This window comes from Cavia porcellus, unplaced genomic scaffold (genome assembly GCF_034190915.1).
Source record: "Cavia porcellus strain 051 isolate PalLab524CR breed Dunkin Hartley unplaced genomic scaffold, mCavPor4.1 scaffold_10, whole genome shotgun sequence".
In the NCBI taxonomy this organism is placed as follows: domain Eukaryota; kingdom Metazoa; phylum Chordata; class Mammalia; order Rodentia; family Caviidae; genus Cavia; species Cavia porcellus.
In genome coordinates this window covers 11,250,200-11,266,366 of record NW_026947493.1, presented here as the reverse complement: position 1 = coordinate 11,266,366, position 16,167 = coordinate 11,250,200, and the positions used below count along the sequence as shown (strand labels likewise).

The window sequence follows — 16,167 nt, the reverse complement described above, 5'->3', positions numbered from 1 at the left end:
TGTCTCTAAAGATCACAAGATGACTCCAGTAACATCATAACCGTTCCACTCATACACCCTGGAGTAAGAGGAGGGATGAGCATGAAAGTATTTCCCATTGCTTGTCTCATTTTTTCGTACTGTTTCAGGCAGTCTCCTCCCCAAAAGATTGATTTATGCCCCACTGGATAAAACTGATACATACTCACCCCTATACTAGCATTAGACTAATGGGAAGGAATTAACATGGTTTATACAGCTCATAATTTATCTCTGGGTCTGGGCGTAGTGCCGCCTGCACAAATTTAGGTTCCTTGTGTTTTTACTAAGGAAATGAGGGAGATGACTTGTTATTGGTATATAGCAGCTTCACTATCAAAATTTCAGTGATTCAAGTTGGCCTTCTTTCTCTGTCTGCTTCATTACTATAAACAAAAGAAAGCAAGCTGAATAAAACTTTTCATACAACAGAATCATACTGACTATCAATTCATAAACAAGAAACTTGCTCCAACAACCTGGAGACCTTCCTCTGCCATCAGTTATGTGAACTTGGAAAGACAATCAAGCTTCAGTTTCCCCACCTATAAAGTAAGAAAAATTGGACAAAATAACTATTCTGGTACTTCCTCATTTTAAGTTTCTGTAAGACTTTCAATCAGCAGCTGACTTAACTATGACAATTTTCAAATCACACGGGTAACTTTAATGGCTAACTGTGTAACTCAGCCAAGCATTGCACCCTATTGATTTAGAGAACTAACACAGGTTGCAAAATAATTTAATTTAGAAGTGAGAGAGTAGCCAGGAGAGCTTTGAGCTCGCTATTTATATTTAAGTTCTGATTAACAAAATTAGACACTATTCTTTAAAATGGTGATTCCATCTGAAAAAAGAATGGTTTTCAGCCAGTCATGCCACACGAGTATTACTCAGTGGTCTTTGGAGAAATGAGTCTTGAGGAAACAATAAATCCAGCAAGATGCTATATTAATCACCTTTAGATTTTTTTATCACAAGATTTCTAGAGGTGTACATTGCTAAAATATATTGCAAAACCCCAAAGACATCTGTAATTTCCTGACTTTAATTTCGTCTATGAATTCTTTTTTATTTAATCATTCCTCTTTTTATTTGTGTCACATTTAAAATAATTATATTGGTTAACACTTGTGTGGACTTGATGCAAATAACAATATACTTTTAAAGCACCATCTTTTAACTATGTGAAAACCTTTTCTTCTTAAACTTTTGTAAAACCAAGCCAACTGATGATTATAAGATTCCAATTGAGTGACACTATTCTCGAAATAGAAAGCAAATAGTATGTTGAAAATACATTTGAATTAATCACAAATACTAATTTAATAAGTATTAAATGGTACAAACACTGTGTTAGTATTGTAAAGATACAATGCATTTTTCTCTAGTATTTTAATTCATTTATCAAGCATCATTTTTAAGCAAACTTTGTGAAAAATGTATAGAATACAGGTTCAGGGAAATTCATTTGGAGAGATGTTAGTATTAACTGTTTTTCAAGTACTTTGTAATTAATGTACTTGTCATTTTAAAGACAAAGTAAAAGAAGATCTGAGCAGAGAAGAGTGAGGGTGTTCTTACTGCTCATGGAAGTAGGAATTCAGGCAAGGGTGACACTAATAGGACTGGAAGACCAACATCTGAAATTCCAAAGTAAGCTTTACATTAACTAAGCTGCAAAAAAATAGGGCTTCCATTACTTTGTCATGTAGTTAGTAATGGATGGGTATCGCCCATTGGGAGAAACATCTTGCTGACTGTCTCAGCAGACGAGAGAAGACACCAAGGATTTTGACCATAGTTGTTAGGGAGCAAAATAGTCCCCATCAATTCAGAAGAACGAGGCAGCCTAAACACAAACAACCAAACAAAAATTCATAAAATATCTCTTTCTTAGATATGAATTCTCACAGAGAAAAATAAGATGTTGCCACTGAGCGCATAACACTAGACGTGATTCCTATGTCCTTGCCATGTCAAATATTCAGAGGAAATTTCAGGCAAAATGTCCTATTTGCAGAATCAAAGAATCCATCAATAAGCAGGTGATGAAATACGCATTAAACAGGTACTTACATATCGCATTTCACAAAACCTGTCAGCTAGTTATTACACGGAAGGAAACGTGGTCTTGCACATATGGGCTGACTGCCCGGGACCTGAGAACTCTGAGCAGGATCACGGAGAGTGTGCTCAGGATGATCACAGACGTGTGCATAAAGAATGACTGGGAAAAGAATCCAAGCTCAGAGTAAGGGAATGTAAACTCGCTATGGATTGATGTTTAGATACAGCCAATTTATCTATGACTTTTATCCTTAACTCTTGTTTCAATCAGAAAGATATCATTTTCCACAAAACAGTGATTTAGTAGCACTCTTTATGATTATACCTTTTAATCAAAGAATATCTTTAATTGAAAAAATTAAATTGAGTTTGTAGCCTTGAAAACTACCTAATAGACAACATTGCCATCTAGTGGCTTTAAATACTACAGTTACCACTTTTGGGGTGCCAATGGGGGCCTTTTCAGGAGCCTGAGCAGTGTCCAAAAGATACAATGACAACATGCATGCAGAAGTTATACCAAGAATACACACATTTGTCCAGAGCAAGCATGCGCCAATATTGTTAGAGTACCCACTATGGATAAATTACCACCGCTCAAACACAGTTTTGATCAACCTCAATTATGTCTTCTGTCTTTTAGCTTTTACGGTCCATTTTTCATTACTTTGTTCAGCTACTTGCTTGAACTGTTTCCCAAACATGCTGTCCTCTTTACATTCAGAGTTGCCCTTCATTATCACAGCCAGGTAAAGGAGTAGGATCAGTTGCAAGTTACATTCACTAACACAACAGGGAGACAACCGAAGCCTTAAAACAAACACAGAATCTGTTCTACCTGGGCAAACAAGCATTAGGCTGTAAGACAGAGGAAAGTAGGAAGAGGTTCTCAAGTCTGGAACAGATGTAGCACCAACTGAGGTTTCCAATAATATTCTGACAAACGTCCATTGGGGCCTACCCTCTTGCTTGTCTTGATTCACTTATTATGTAATCCTTTACTTTTGCCACCACATCATTTACTGAAACTACCAGCAGCAAACTGCAAGGACTTGGAAAGATGTGAAGAAAGAACCATCTGCTCAGGGTTACTAGAATGCTAGAGGTGGGTTCTCGCCAAGCCCTATGTCTAACGCCATACAATTAGTATAATGATGGATGGTGGAAGTACAAACAGAAAAGCCAGTAAGTCTTTTCTTACCTCATTTTGCCAAAGTGAGTACAGAAACACAGAACATCATTTGAGATTGTTTTGAATAAAGGAACAGTAGAACAACCAGAAGGGGCAGTTTTCAGAAATCCAAATATGTACCTCTCCAAAATTTGCATCCAGGCTGAGTCATGTCCATGCAAATCATTTTAGTTCAAACCCATCAGAAAAGTCTGGAACACACTTAATTCCCATATGCAAATCTCCTAGGAAACCAGCTACTGGATCTTACCTATAATAAAAAGAATCTCCACTGCAATGTCACTGACTGTTGTGCTCCGAGTTGTGGATAGGTCATCATTGCCAATAAAGCAAACGTTGTAAGGTACAGTCACAGCAACATAAAACGTCGCCAACAATATAAGCCAGTCCCAGCCAGCTTTAAAAGTGCTAAAATGCAATAGTATGAATTTGGACTTCTTTGCATCAGAAACTTTATACTCCGGAAACGCTGGTTTATCTACAAAAACATTCTGTGGATAAAGACAAAAAAAGAAAGGGGAGGGGCACAAGATTAGAAGCAAGGAACACAGTACATTAAGTACACACTTCTATGAAAAGGATCATTCATGCCTACTATGTAAGTAGATCTTACAAGTGACTTTTACACTTGCGACATATATTGGTTCATGTGTCATATAACTGGTTCAGTCAGCAATGGACTTCGTATATGATGAGGTCCCAAGAGATTACAATGGAAAGGAAGCATTCTTATTGCTTAGTGACACTGTAATCACTGTAATGAGGCATCCCAGCAAGTTACTCATCTTTTTGAGGTGATGCTGTTTTTTGAGGTGATACTGTATTGCCAGTCATATACAAATATAGCATAGAGAAATATATACCACAATTGATACTTACTAATGACCACACATATGTTACCGGTTTATGTTTTTATTGTTATTTTAGAGTGTACTCCTACTTATACAATAAAACTTTACTGCAAAACAGCACACTCTGTTACACCAGGAGCAGCCTTCCACGGATCTCCTTTACTTCCCATACTGATCACACAAGGAGGCTGAATCCAAGATAGACCTGTACTTATTTGGGCTTGTGTAACCACACTCCATGATGTCCACACAGCAGTGAAATCATCTGGGGACTTGATTCTTAGGATGTATCTCTGTCATTAGGTAATACATGACTGTACTGAAATTAAGCAGGGGCTTTGCTTTCAACAACAGGAATGCTCAGAATTTCGTCATGCATGTCAAATGAGTAATACAGACTTGTTTGTTAAAACCAAAGATCATTATCTATAATGTCATCTAAAAATATCCACAGTTCTAAGTATAATACTATGCCCTAATCACATTATCGACGCAGACATGTATTTATATGCCTCCGGCCATAGGAGCATTCTGTACGCTTATGGTTTGCAGATGGCAGTCATTATCTAAAGAATATATTTGACCTAGGCTTTTGTCAGTCAGCAAAGATTGCTTTCTTTAAACAAAGCATAGAGATTATCAATATTCTACTGTGAAAGCTATTTCTATTTCTTTACAGTATCACCAGGCTTTACATGCACTCCTGCACTGTTGGTGTTGGTATTTTCAGCTAGGGCCTCAAACCTCTTTCCCTTGTTCTATGTGGATGTAGTCTGAGAGTGGCCAGCCCTTGGTAAATGGTAAAGTGAGAAATAGTTGCTGAAGGCTTATTATTCAACTCGTGGTAGGAGGAAGATAATGTTTACTGTGCAGCTGATTAAATGTAAAAAAATAACTGGAGTTTTTGATAACTGCAAAAGCAGTTCACTTTCAAAGCAGTGCAGTTGATGGACAATTCCCTTATTACTATGAGACAAAGGAAGACCCAACAATAGCATGTGCGAAAACTTGACAAGCCTATGACTAGTTACTTGCAGACTTTGTTTGACCTCAATTAATGAGAAATACAAGATGGGCAATGAGAACTTAAATTTGAAAGTTAAGTTGAATCAACAGAATAGTTAAAAGTTCTGGAACACGTATTATCTGCAGGTCACAGTGTTGTTTTCTTGTCCCAATTACTGAGGGAGGAGCAGATTAATATAGTGTGTTCAGAGAACCCTGAAGTACCTGACGGTTCAAAGAGCAATAAGAGAGACCAGGAACACTTAGTTCTTGGTAGTGACTAAGTGTGATCCAATACTGTAGTCCTACTACCCACGACTGTCATGTCTCAGTAACAGGCATTCCCAGTGCTGGTTTCTCCTTCCTGTTAATGTTTTCCCTCAACTTACACAGGTACCTATCATGCTGGTACTTCATGGTGGTCACTGCTTCCCTACTTCCAGAACGCTCTATAGTATCATCCAAGTCCCTGAGACTGGACCTGGGTGCTTTATCTCATATTCAGGTCTGAGAAACAGCTTTCGAAGGTGGACTTTGGCATAAAACTAAAAAAAGGAGAGAAACTGCTGGGATGACATGAAAACCCAGGTAGGTGCACATAAGAGGGATTTAAGGTTTATGGGGATTCATCTCCTCAAGGTCCATAAGCAGTTTCTAAATATAATAGCACATGATATGTTTCCGTGTCATTTTTCGCTTAATACTTACTACAATAAGAAATTATCAGAAGCCATGGAAAGCATTTTATTTTTTATCCATGTAGTTTACCATAACGTGACTTAAATTTATTTTGTTGAAAGGAAAAGCAAATTCTGTGTTGAAGACTGGAAAAACTCATGAACTAAAGTGTTTATTTGGAGTACACTGATCACATGAAGAATTAATAGCTGATGTAAAAAAATTCAGTGATATATTCATTATACATACAAATTAGAAAATTAATCACTTTATAGGCTATTTAAAGCATGTTATTTAACATTACTGAATTATTGATAAAACTTTACTTTTAAATTATGCTGACTTCAATATATTTTAGGTTAGACTAAGTTTTGAATTGTTAAAGCCTTCACATATGTTTACACAATTGTCTAGGTGGAAAAATAGATGATCTTCTACACCTACCACAGTATTTCTAAATTTTATCAAAATTGTTTTGAGTGAAATAAAATTTCATATTCTTGTAAAGAATTTAAATGTGCACATTCGTAAATTTCTGCTTTTAGAAGGAAGTGAGGGCAGTTGTCAAATTTATAATACATAAATTTTGCCTGAGAAATAATGCACCCAACTTGTCACAATCTTAGGTATATAGTACTTATTAATTTTAAAGTATATTTCTTTAGTACCAGTCAAGTTTTGACTAGACTCTTACCCTACGAATTACTGAAACACAATCTTTAACTCCAGTGCCTAATTAAAGTCGCTATTTCCTAAAGTATTTTGCAACATTCCTTTGAAACTATCATCTGAGTTAACAGAGGGAGGCACATTTCCACTTTACTACAGTGGGTAAGCCAGGTGCAGGGTGTGCCTTTGATGACCACTCACACAGTTCCCTGCTGACAAGGCTTTGCTTTTACTTGCAAGCTCCACAGGCTCTCTATTATGCGACCTTTATGATATTTTGGTGTGTGGAAACACCTGCACCATCTCCTTTATAGACAGAATAACAAATCAAGAAAGCAGAAAGTAAGTACCTTTTCCAAGAGGTACCTGGAAAAGCTAGAGCTAGCACTAAGGGTGTGATGCTCCCTGCTAATGGCCTGATGCATTCATTTGTCTTTTGTTGGAGCACATATGCCAGCCTGGTGCATAGAATGTTTTCAGGAAAGGAGCAAGGTAGGGGGCAAGACAGCGGCCTTAAGTCACAAGATGAAGTGCTGAGTCCCACAGCTGGTGTTTCTTCTGTCAAGATTTTAAATAAGCTGGTTTTATCCCATCATTAAAATGGAACTAATAAAAATACACCTACTACTTGCTGAATGGAAGAATTAAATAGCATAAAAGAAGTGCAGGGAAATTTTCAACACGTGTTTTAATAGCTAGCACCCTAAAATACTGAAATTCTTTTTCAGATATGCAAATGCTATTACAGCCAGAATCCATCCAGACATTGTTCTGCCAGTAAACTATTCAGGTCATTTCCTTTCTGTCTTCTCCCTCTCTGCTATCAGACGTTTTGGCCATTCTGTACTGCTCATGAAAGGATGGTGAAGAGGGCCATCTGGCTTCACACTCTGCTTCACAAGTAAGATTTACCTGTAGTTACCAGACTCTCTGTGTTGATTAGATACCCTTAATTACCTGGTATTATTTTAGTGCTCTATCCTAATGTTTATGTTTTTGAAACGGATGACAATTAAAGCGGTGTGAGTTGTGTGTTTTTAAAATTAGGTTTTAAGTAGTGTTTTTGTAGTTTATTAAATATAAAGGGGAATTTTAAAGCTCATTGATATTAGCAACACGTAAATGATTCTCAACTAAATAATATTACTGAACTAAAAGCTGGAAATCTTGCTTGCATCTTTGTTTCTTCCAAGAACTTGTCTATAGGACCAAGGCGGACTCGGAGACTTAAGAGAAATGTGAATAAGAACCAGGGAATATCCATAGATTAAACGACATGCCCTGCAAGGTCTCTCTCTGAATTCTCAGCAAGTTAAAGAGGTACTAAGGCACAAAGGTGCCCAGAAAATCTTTTTATTAAGTCAAAACAGCAACAACAACAAAAACAATAGCTACTACTACTACAACAACAAAAACCACCAGGTGACTCTCTGAAGTGATGCATGGTCATGACTGACAATATTTGGGGAATTAATAGATCTAAATATCTTGGTTTAGCTTCTATAAACAGAGGCTTAGCCCTCCTTATCAACTCTCTACACCCTAGGTTTCTACATCTTTCTTTATTCACAATAGACAGAGATAGACATTTAGCATGACAAGTGCAAAGCTTATTTTAATGAAAAGTGTGCATAAGATTAGGTGTTTCCAGAGCTTGCTGTATTATAGTAAGATGCTAAAGACTCTCTTGTGTTCTTGACTCCCAGAACTTCTGGATCTTACTATAGATCAAATCCAAATAGCTCTAGTTGCTTGCTTTAACTCTCTCTAAGGTCGCTGGAAAATTAGACCACATATTCAGTCTGCCAATTACAGTCACAAAACCCCGGATATGTATTTATGATCCCATATTGCAAATTAATGACATTAACATCATTTGAAAGATTAACTTTGTTACCTACATCTAAACAGGCATCATTCTGGGTTTCTCAGTGAAGGCAAAGTCTCTGCAATGAAAGTCAACTAAGTGTAGTATTCTTGAAGCTATGTGCCATGTAAAATTCAGCAAAGAAACATCTTTTATAGGCACAGTTATTTGCTGGGGCTTTTGACTGACAAACATCAGGTTTTTATCAGAAAGCAGCCCTATTTTAATTCATTAGAAGAACAACGTTTTTGCAAAACTGTGTAATCTAAGCCATGTAATTTCACATCTAATATTGCAAGAGTTTTGTACAAAATACAAATTTGTAAAAAGAAATAATAACTGATTTGTTCATGGTGCCTCTGGGTAAAAATGTTAAGAGAAATTATATAAAGTGTAAAGTAAGTGAAATGGAAATTAAAGTTCAGAAATTTTAACCAACAGGCTGTGAGTATGCAATACTGTTCTGTATCATTGTGCCTCACATATGTAACCAGTATGTCCTCATTTGCAAGTCCTCAGTCTGATACTACACTGCATTTTAGTAATATTCTAAACTCGCTGCTGTGACAGCCCTATGATTAAGCACTTTTGTTGCAGAAATGTCTCATGACTGCTGACCTTTCCCAATTTGTTCTTTATAGGCAAGCACAACCCAAAGTGGAAAAAAAATTCCAAGAAAACCAATAAATGAGTAATTCGTGCCGATTTTTAGTGAATAAAACACTACCACCGAAGGAAAAGTGTAAAACTCACAGTGCAACGCACATGTCACCTACATTATTTATCTTCAGTTTGTTCTTTTCTCTTCTTTGCAGATGCCCAGAGATGTGGTAAAGAACAGCTCGGCTCCGCCTCCGCGCTGAGTCAAAGTGGGTCCCTGCTCTCGACCTTCCTCGGGCTTTGTCTAGAGGAAAATAAAACTCATTCAGATATCGATGCATTCACTGCACCAGCTCATCTCAGGAAAGTGCTCTGATAGTTCACTTTCAAAAGTACATGAAAGGTCCATGCTTTGGCACACAGAATGATCTGCAGGCTGCTGGTGAGACTTCAGTCAATTTTTTAATTTATATTTTTCTATCAGTGCATTAACTCCATTAATTTTTAAAAAAATACATGAGAATAGAAGAACTTTCAAATAGTTCAAAAGAATTTTAAGGAGATATAGTCTCCTCCCTGATTTCATTCAACAGTTTTAAATGAAAATTTCTATTAAATGTGTTATAGCCATTTTATAATTATTTTTCTTTATGTAAGTAGAAGTCTACAATAAAATCTATGTACATATTACTTTTTCACATCAAGATAACTTGAAAATCATTCCAAATTGCTACATTGTGGTTTTGCCCCACTGACTTTATTTATTTATTTAGATACCGGATTTGGTACCTTCACACTTGCCAGGCAGGTGCTTATACCACTGAGCTAAATCCCCAGCACTTATTACATTGATTTTAAAGATTGTAGTCATCACCTAAAAGATATAACTAGTTTTATTAATTACATTGTTTCTCTATCATCATTATTTACATTTATGCAGGGTTTACAAAAAATCAGTTTAGAAAATCCTACAGTGAAAACTCTTGAAGGCATGGAGCTTTGTGTTTGTGAACATAGAAACCACCAGTGATGAGTATGTTCATTTTGAATTTTTATACTGAGTTTCCAAATTTAATTCCAGCAACTCACATTGGAGGCAAGCGAATGGATAAGTCTGCTTTTATCACAAATTACAAAATATCCTATGAACTCTCTGTCTTTGAGAGCTGTAAAATACCACATCATAATTGGACCTTCTAAAAACCATGGATACGACTTAGTTTAAAATACTTATTGTTGATGTCTTTTAATTTTCAGAGGTCAGGTTATACGTTTTTGCCAAGTTTAAAGTTAAATTAATAATTGTTTATAATAGTTATTTGTAACCTACTCTCCATTTTCCATATCATACATGCTGTCAAAAGTGTACCCAAGTTTTTACCTGATTTTGTGTCTTATTATATATTCTGAAAATTTGAAATTTTTGTACTTGGAGCTTATCAGTCTATTTGTGGTCTTTAAACATTATGTCTTGCTTAGACAAATGTTTTTCACATCAAAATCATTTTTAAAAATGTGTTCAAATTTCTTCCGATATCTTTAAACCTTTATTTTTAAATTTTTGTATTCAAATTTTTAATACAGTTGGGCTTTATTTTAGTAAAATGAGTTTAAGAAATCAACTGTATTATTTTTTTCCAAAGTCCTATTGACCAAAAGAAGTAAATAATGCGATTTATGTTAGGTTAAGAAACATTTAGCCTTAATTTGGCTGATTAATCAACATATGATTTCATCCTAATAAACTATATTCATTCACAATGACAGAAAGCTATTCAAAAGGTAAAATTCTAATATTTGTCTTAAGTTTCATTGTCAAATCATTCTAATTTGAACTCTCTAATTTCTCTCATTTATAAAAATAATTTGACTTGGCTACTGCATTGGACAAGTTATGTAACTACTACTGTGTATCAGAGATATGTCCTACGTCTTCAGTATTTATTACTCCAATTAACCCCCTAATATCTATGTGATACTATTACTACCTTTTATTTACAGACACAAAGCCTGAAAGTCTAATGTGTCCTTTAGTCACACTGATTGATGTAATGAGTAGAGTCAGATGTGAAGGACTTTGCTCTGAGATCCCAAGTCCTTCTACAGTTTCCCAATGACTTTCATCCACGTTGGGAACTGCAATATTTTCCTAAGTGTCACATGCACAGTGGGTAGAATATGCCCTGCTCCTCAAGTTTAGACTTCAGAGCTGGAGGACTCTAATGATCCTCCCACTTCTCCACCACTTGAGATGCTTTAATGACCAACTAGCAGGGCATTTTATTCACTGCAAAATCTAGTATGATGCTCTGGTTTTTCTTTAAATGTACACTTTCTACCACACATCATAAACTGTTTAAAATAAAATAATCTACTACATTGCTATAGATACAAATCAGTAAAAGCATATTAAAGTGCAAAAAATAGTTATAAAGGGGGCAGTTTCTAAAAAAATTCATAGTTGAACAAAGCATCATTATATTGCTGTAAGTTCAAATCATCACTTTGCATGTTAAATTTTTCAATTCACGTAGAAGTCTTGTAAATTACACTTGAAAATGTAACTTTTACTACATTAACGACTAATTTTGAACGTCTTTAAATTTTGAAGCATCTAAAGTCGTAAGACGATGTCTACAGAAATATGTAAGACCAGCAAACTGCTTACACAATAACACTTGGTTTTGAAATGCCAAGTCAAATTACAAGGCTAACTGCAAAATGGAGCAGAGCAGATATTTATGACAGTCAGTGAGACAATTCCCCTTTTAGTGAGGAGCTCTAATTAACAGCTGAGATTCTCCAAATCAAACAATAGCAACTTTATCATGTTAATAAAGGGCCTATCACAGAAGAATTTTAAAGATGCATGTTTGTCTTCATCTTGGCTCTAAATGGAAGGAAGAAAATTCCTCAGAATGTGTAGTTACTATTTAATTCTCATTTAAGATTGAGGTTGTGAATCACTCTGCTTTTGGGATCTAAATCTCCAAAACAGAAAGGGATCTAAAGTGGTCCTAAATTGTGACTACTGAATAAAATAAAAATCCTAAATAAAATATACAAGAACTCATTCTTTAAAAAAGATGTTAAAATAGTCATTACAGTAATATGTGTGAAATATATATATATATATATATATACACACACACACACACACAAGCACATTTGCATAGAGAGAGAGCATACACATGTATTTGTGTATATGTGCATAATTAGAAATGAAGCAGCTGCTCATTTGGTATAGGCATGCACAGAATATTATAATTCAATCAAGCTGCATTTATGGCAGACTTAAATAAAAAAATGAATGAAATAAAGTTCGTATTTATATAGAAATACATCAAAAACACATAAATGAGAATTAAAGCCAAAAAACCACACAAAAACATGGCAACACTTTTAAGAATATTCATATATGTGGAAAATTAAACAACATATTATTTGGAGAAATGTATAACTTTTAAAACTGTACATAAGTACATGACAGCAACTAGTTGCAAAAGAAGCTGAGAAATACATCCTTTAGCTTGAAGAGTTATGTACATTACTAAATTATGTTAGTAAAATCTGACTGCTTTAATTGGGTTTGGGGGACTTGATGATTCATGGAAATACTTTATAATATACTATATATATTAAACTATATATGTATAACTTTAAAGTTTTTTGTGTATATATATATATATATATATATATATAAAACATCCAAAACGATTATATATATATATATCAAGATCTGATAGAATCTTTGCAGTAGTGGTGGTGAGGGGCACCAAATGCTTGAGTTGGATGATTGTGGGTTTAAATCTGAAAAACGATTATCGTTAGGGAGCAAAGGGAGGTAAGAGAGAAGACCTTTTTTGACAGAAGAAATGAAAATGAAATGTGTAAGCACCTTAGGTAGAAAAGAGTTCAACAATTTTGAAGACCTGAGAAAGTCTTGAAGAGATAATACAGAATGTGAGAGGAGAGATGCAGGGACACTGAAGACAAGGGGAAGTCCACAGACTCTGCAAAGGCTTCAAAGTCACCTGAAAATGTCTGTGCCTGATTCTGTATGTAATGATGACCGTAGTAGTCGAGAAGCAATTTTAGCTTTTCCAGCAAGGAGACCATTAATATGTGTTTGTAGTGGCTTGGATAAGGAGATACCTTTCTTTTTTCTCACTTTTTTCCTCCTTCTCTCCCTTTCTGTGTGGGTATTTTTCTGCCCTTCTTTTCCTTCCTTCCTTCCTTCCTTCTTCTTTCCTTCCTTCCTTCCTTCCTTCCTTCCTTCCTTCCTTCCTTCCTTCCTTCCTTCCCTCCCTACCTCCCTCCTTCTCCTTTCTTCTTTTTCCTATTTTCTTCCTTTCCTTCTCTCCCCCTTTTTGTTTTGGAACTGAAATCCAATGCTAAGGGTGAAAAATATTAAGCAGGAGCTGTTGGCTTGGGATAGTAAGGAATGCTTGAAATCTCTGTAAGCCCAGTAAGTAATAACAGCTGCATTAAGGAACTGTACCAGTTCCTATGAGGCCACTAACAATAAATTTAGCATAGTTCTCATTTTTCTCCTTGTTAGTTTTATCCTAGATATATTTAGTTATCTGTGTGCAGAATAGAGAATACAAATTATTCTTTTCAGTTTGTAGCTTTGCCAGATGAGTATAGAGAAAATAGGTGCAAGTGACTTTAAAATACATTCAGAAAACATCGTTATGAACCATAAAATAACTGAAGGAGAAAGAAAAAAACAATCAGCAGTAGTGGACTAACAGAAAGAAAGTGAAAATTTTAGTGATCTGTAGGTGGTTACCAGGTCAAAACTAGTGAATGCAATGTAAGGAAAGATGTTCTATTCAGTAAGCAAATCATTAAATAAACAATTTTATTAACTAGTACCAAGTGATGTAAATTCCCAGGAAAAAATCAAAGTCCGTTTCTCACTCAGCAAGTTAAGACTTCTCAATAAGACATCGTGCATGATTTCCATTTCTTAGCCACTGTCGAGATCTATGCTTCGTTCCGGGAATTTGGTCTTGATTTTCACTGAATCTTCATCTTATGAGGCATCAATTTTTTCATTTATTGAAAAGAAGACTAAAGGCTACAGAAATTGAGTACTTGTCAGAACTTAAACAGTTAGCAAGTGAGATGGGTGATATCTGAATTCTCAGCGCTCTTTCTTGTGTTTTCTAATTTACAGAATAAATTGTCAGCCACTGAGAAGGGAAGAATTGTGAGGCACACTGACCGATAGCATCAGAATGCACATTCCCCGGAAGTTATTTCATCTGTTACACAGCCTCCTCCTCATTTCCTTTGCTTTCTCCCATCACAGCAGACACTGGAAAGTGTCCTCTTCCCTCCTGTCATCTTAGGTTCCCTCTCCCCTCTATATTCCCTCAAATTCCCCTTTTACATTGCAAACTATTTTCATAACACACTTCTAATGGTATTAGGGAGGGTTCTTAATTTAGATATTAAAGTGCAGACTTCAGGTTCAAGTTAGCTAAATAAAAATCCTTAGTGAAAAACGTATAATAAAAGCTCTGGATTTTTATCTTGTGCAAAGATTGTTAAACGCATAAGAAATTTGAAAACTCAAAATCACAGACATAGTGTAAACTTGTCTTAGAAAGTGGTAGATAATAAACATATGCCTGTGGGATCTGTCAGTGTCCATTCTGTTCAGAAGCACATCTTGTGAATTATTTCCTTAATTCGTCAATGCGGCAAACAAACTTCAACTCTGATTGCTATGGAAAAGAACAGAAGGTGATTTGCTTCGCAATTAACTTTGAAGTTCAAATGCATTCAGGCAACATGCTATATACGAAAAACTAACTGAACTACAAGTACCTATTAAATAATGAAAAAATCACCTTATTATAATTTATTTTATTCAACATTCTAGGAAGTTCACAGTCATCATCTGTTCCAGGACTGTTTTGGGTGCAATGGAAAATTTAGGAATGTGCTACACTGCTAGTGTAGCAAATCTTGTAGGTAAAATACATGCTGACTTTTGAAAGCACATGTGAAGGGATCTCCGTAAAATTGAATTTACTGGTTTTGTTTTCAGCAGACTGACCTACTAGAGTCATTCAACATGCCTTTTTGTTGCACCTATGTTGGTTCATATTCTTTTTTTATAATTAATCTATGCTCATGAGAAAGTATCAGTTTGATATTCATGACATCAGGACCTTCATAGTCACCGTGAGATTTCTCCTCACTACCATTCGTTATGTTCTTAAATAATTCTCTGGTTTCACAGGAACTGTAGTAGTTTCTTGTGAATGCTGCATCTACCACAGGCAGGTAGGTGCCCTGCCCTCAGTCCACGGCTGCCACCCTTTCCTCAGCTGAATGAGTATTACTGTAAAAAGGAAATGTTTCTAAATCTACTTGGCATCCAGACTCAATGACTGCAAACAAAATGGACCAGAGGAAATTAACTTTCAACACAAGTATTTTATGTTATCATAAAACAAATACTTGAAACAAAGTAGGTATTTGAACTGTAAAATATGAAGAACTTCTCTTCACATTACAAAGCAAACATAATAATCTGACAGAGCAAAGTAAATAAAAGTTGGAAGTTTATAGGAAGTAAAATGGGTTGCATAAAAGCAAATTTTTAAAAATTGTGGTCAATTAAATAAAAGAAGATAATTAAAAACTGACAATTATATTTAAGGACAAAGATAGAGATAATATGCTAATATTTATTAAAAGAACCATACATTTTAGAAGATCTTAAAGATTCTGAGGTTAATTTTTGAAAAATTATACTTGCATAGTCTTCCAGGTTAAATTAATTCTTTGAGAGGAGCAGTTATTTACCAAAACAGTCCTAAAAACTAATAAAAGCCCTAAATAGATCTCTAGGAAACAGATTATTGTTTCCGCTGCTTGCTATCATCCAAGGCCCATTTTAAACACTTTTAAAGCTGAATGTTATCAGACTTTGAAGGAAGAACTAAGTATCTTAACAGCTTCAGGGAATAAAAAAAAAGACTGAAAATTTCTGAATTCAATATTTAAGTCTGTAAAAGTCTAAAACCAAGACAGGATGAGTATTTAAAGAAGGCCATGGAACACTTTCACTTATGAATATAGATGCAAAAATATTAAATAAAACATTACTAAACTGAACATATAAGTCCAGTGGAAAAAATGTCCCATACTCATATAGGATTTATACAAAGGGTGGGCTCAATTTATAAACCTTT

The 16,167-nt window shown here is 35.2% G+C and overlaps 1 protein-coding gene across 1 annotated transcript in view; it reads right to left on the bottom strand.

The window, feature by feature from the left end:
- Positions 1 to 16,167, bottom strand: part of Kcnh8 (potassium voltage-gated channel subfamily H member 8) — a 356,910-nt gene that overhangs the window by 165,821 nt on the left and 174,922 nt on the right. The window contains exons 4-5 of the mRNA XM_063256994.1: positions 9,127 to 9,254; positions 3,531 to 3,771 (exon numbers count right to left, since the gene is read on the bottom strand). Of these exons, the coding sequence (XP_063113064.1) occupies positions 3,531 to 3,771; positions 9,127 to 9,254 (369 nt within the window). The remainder of the gene's footprint in view (positions 1 to 3,530; positions 3,772 to 9,126; positions 9,255 to 16,167) is intronic.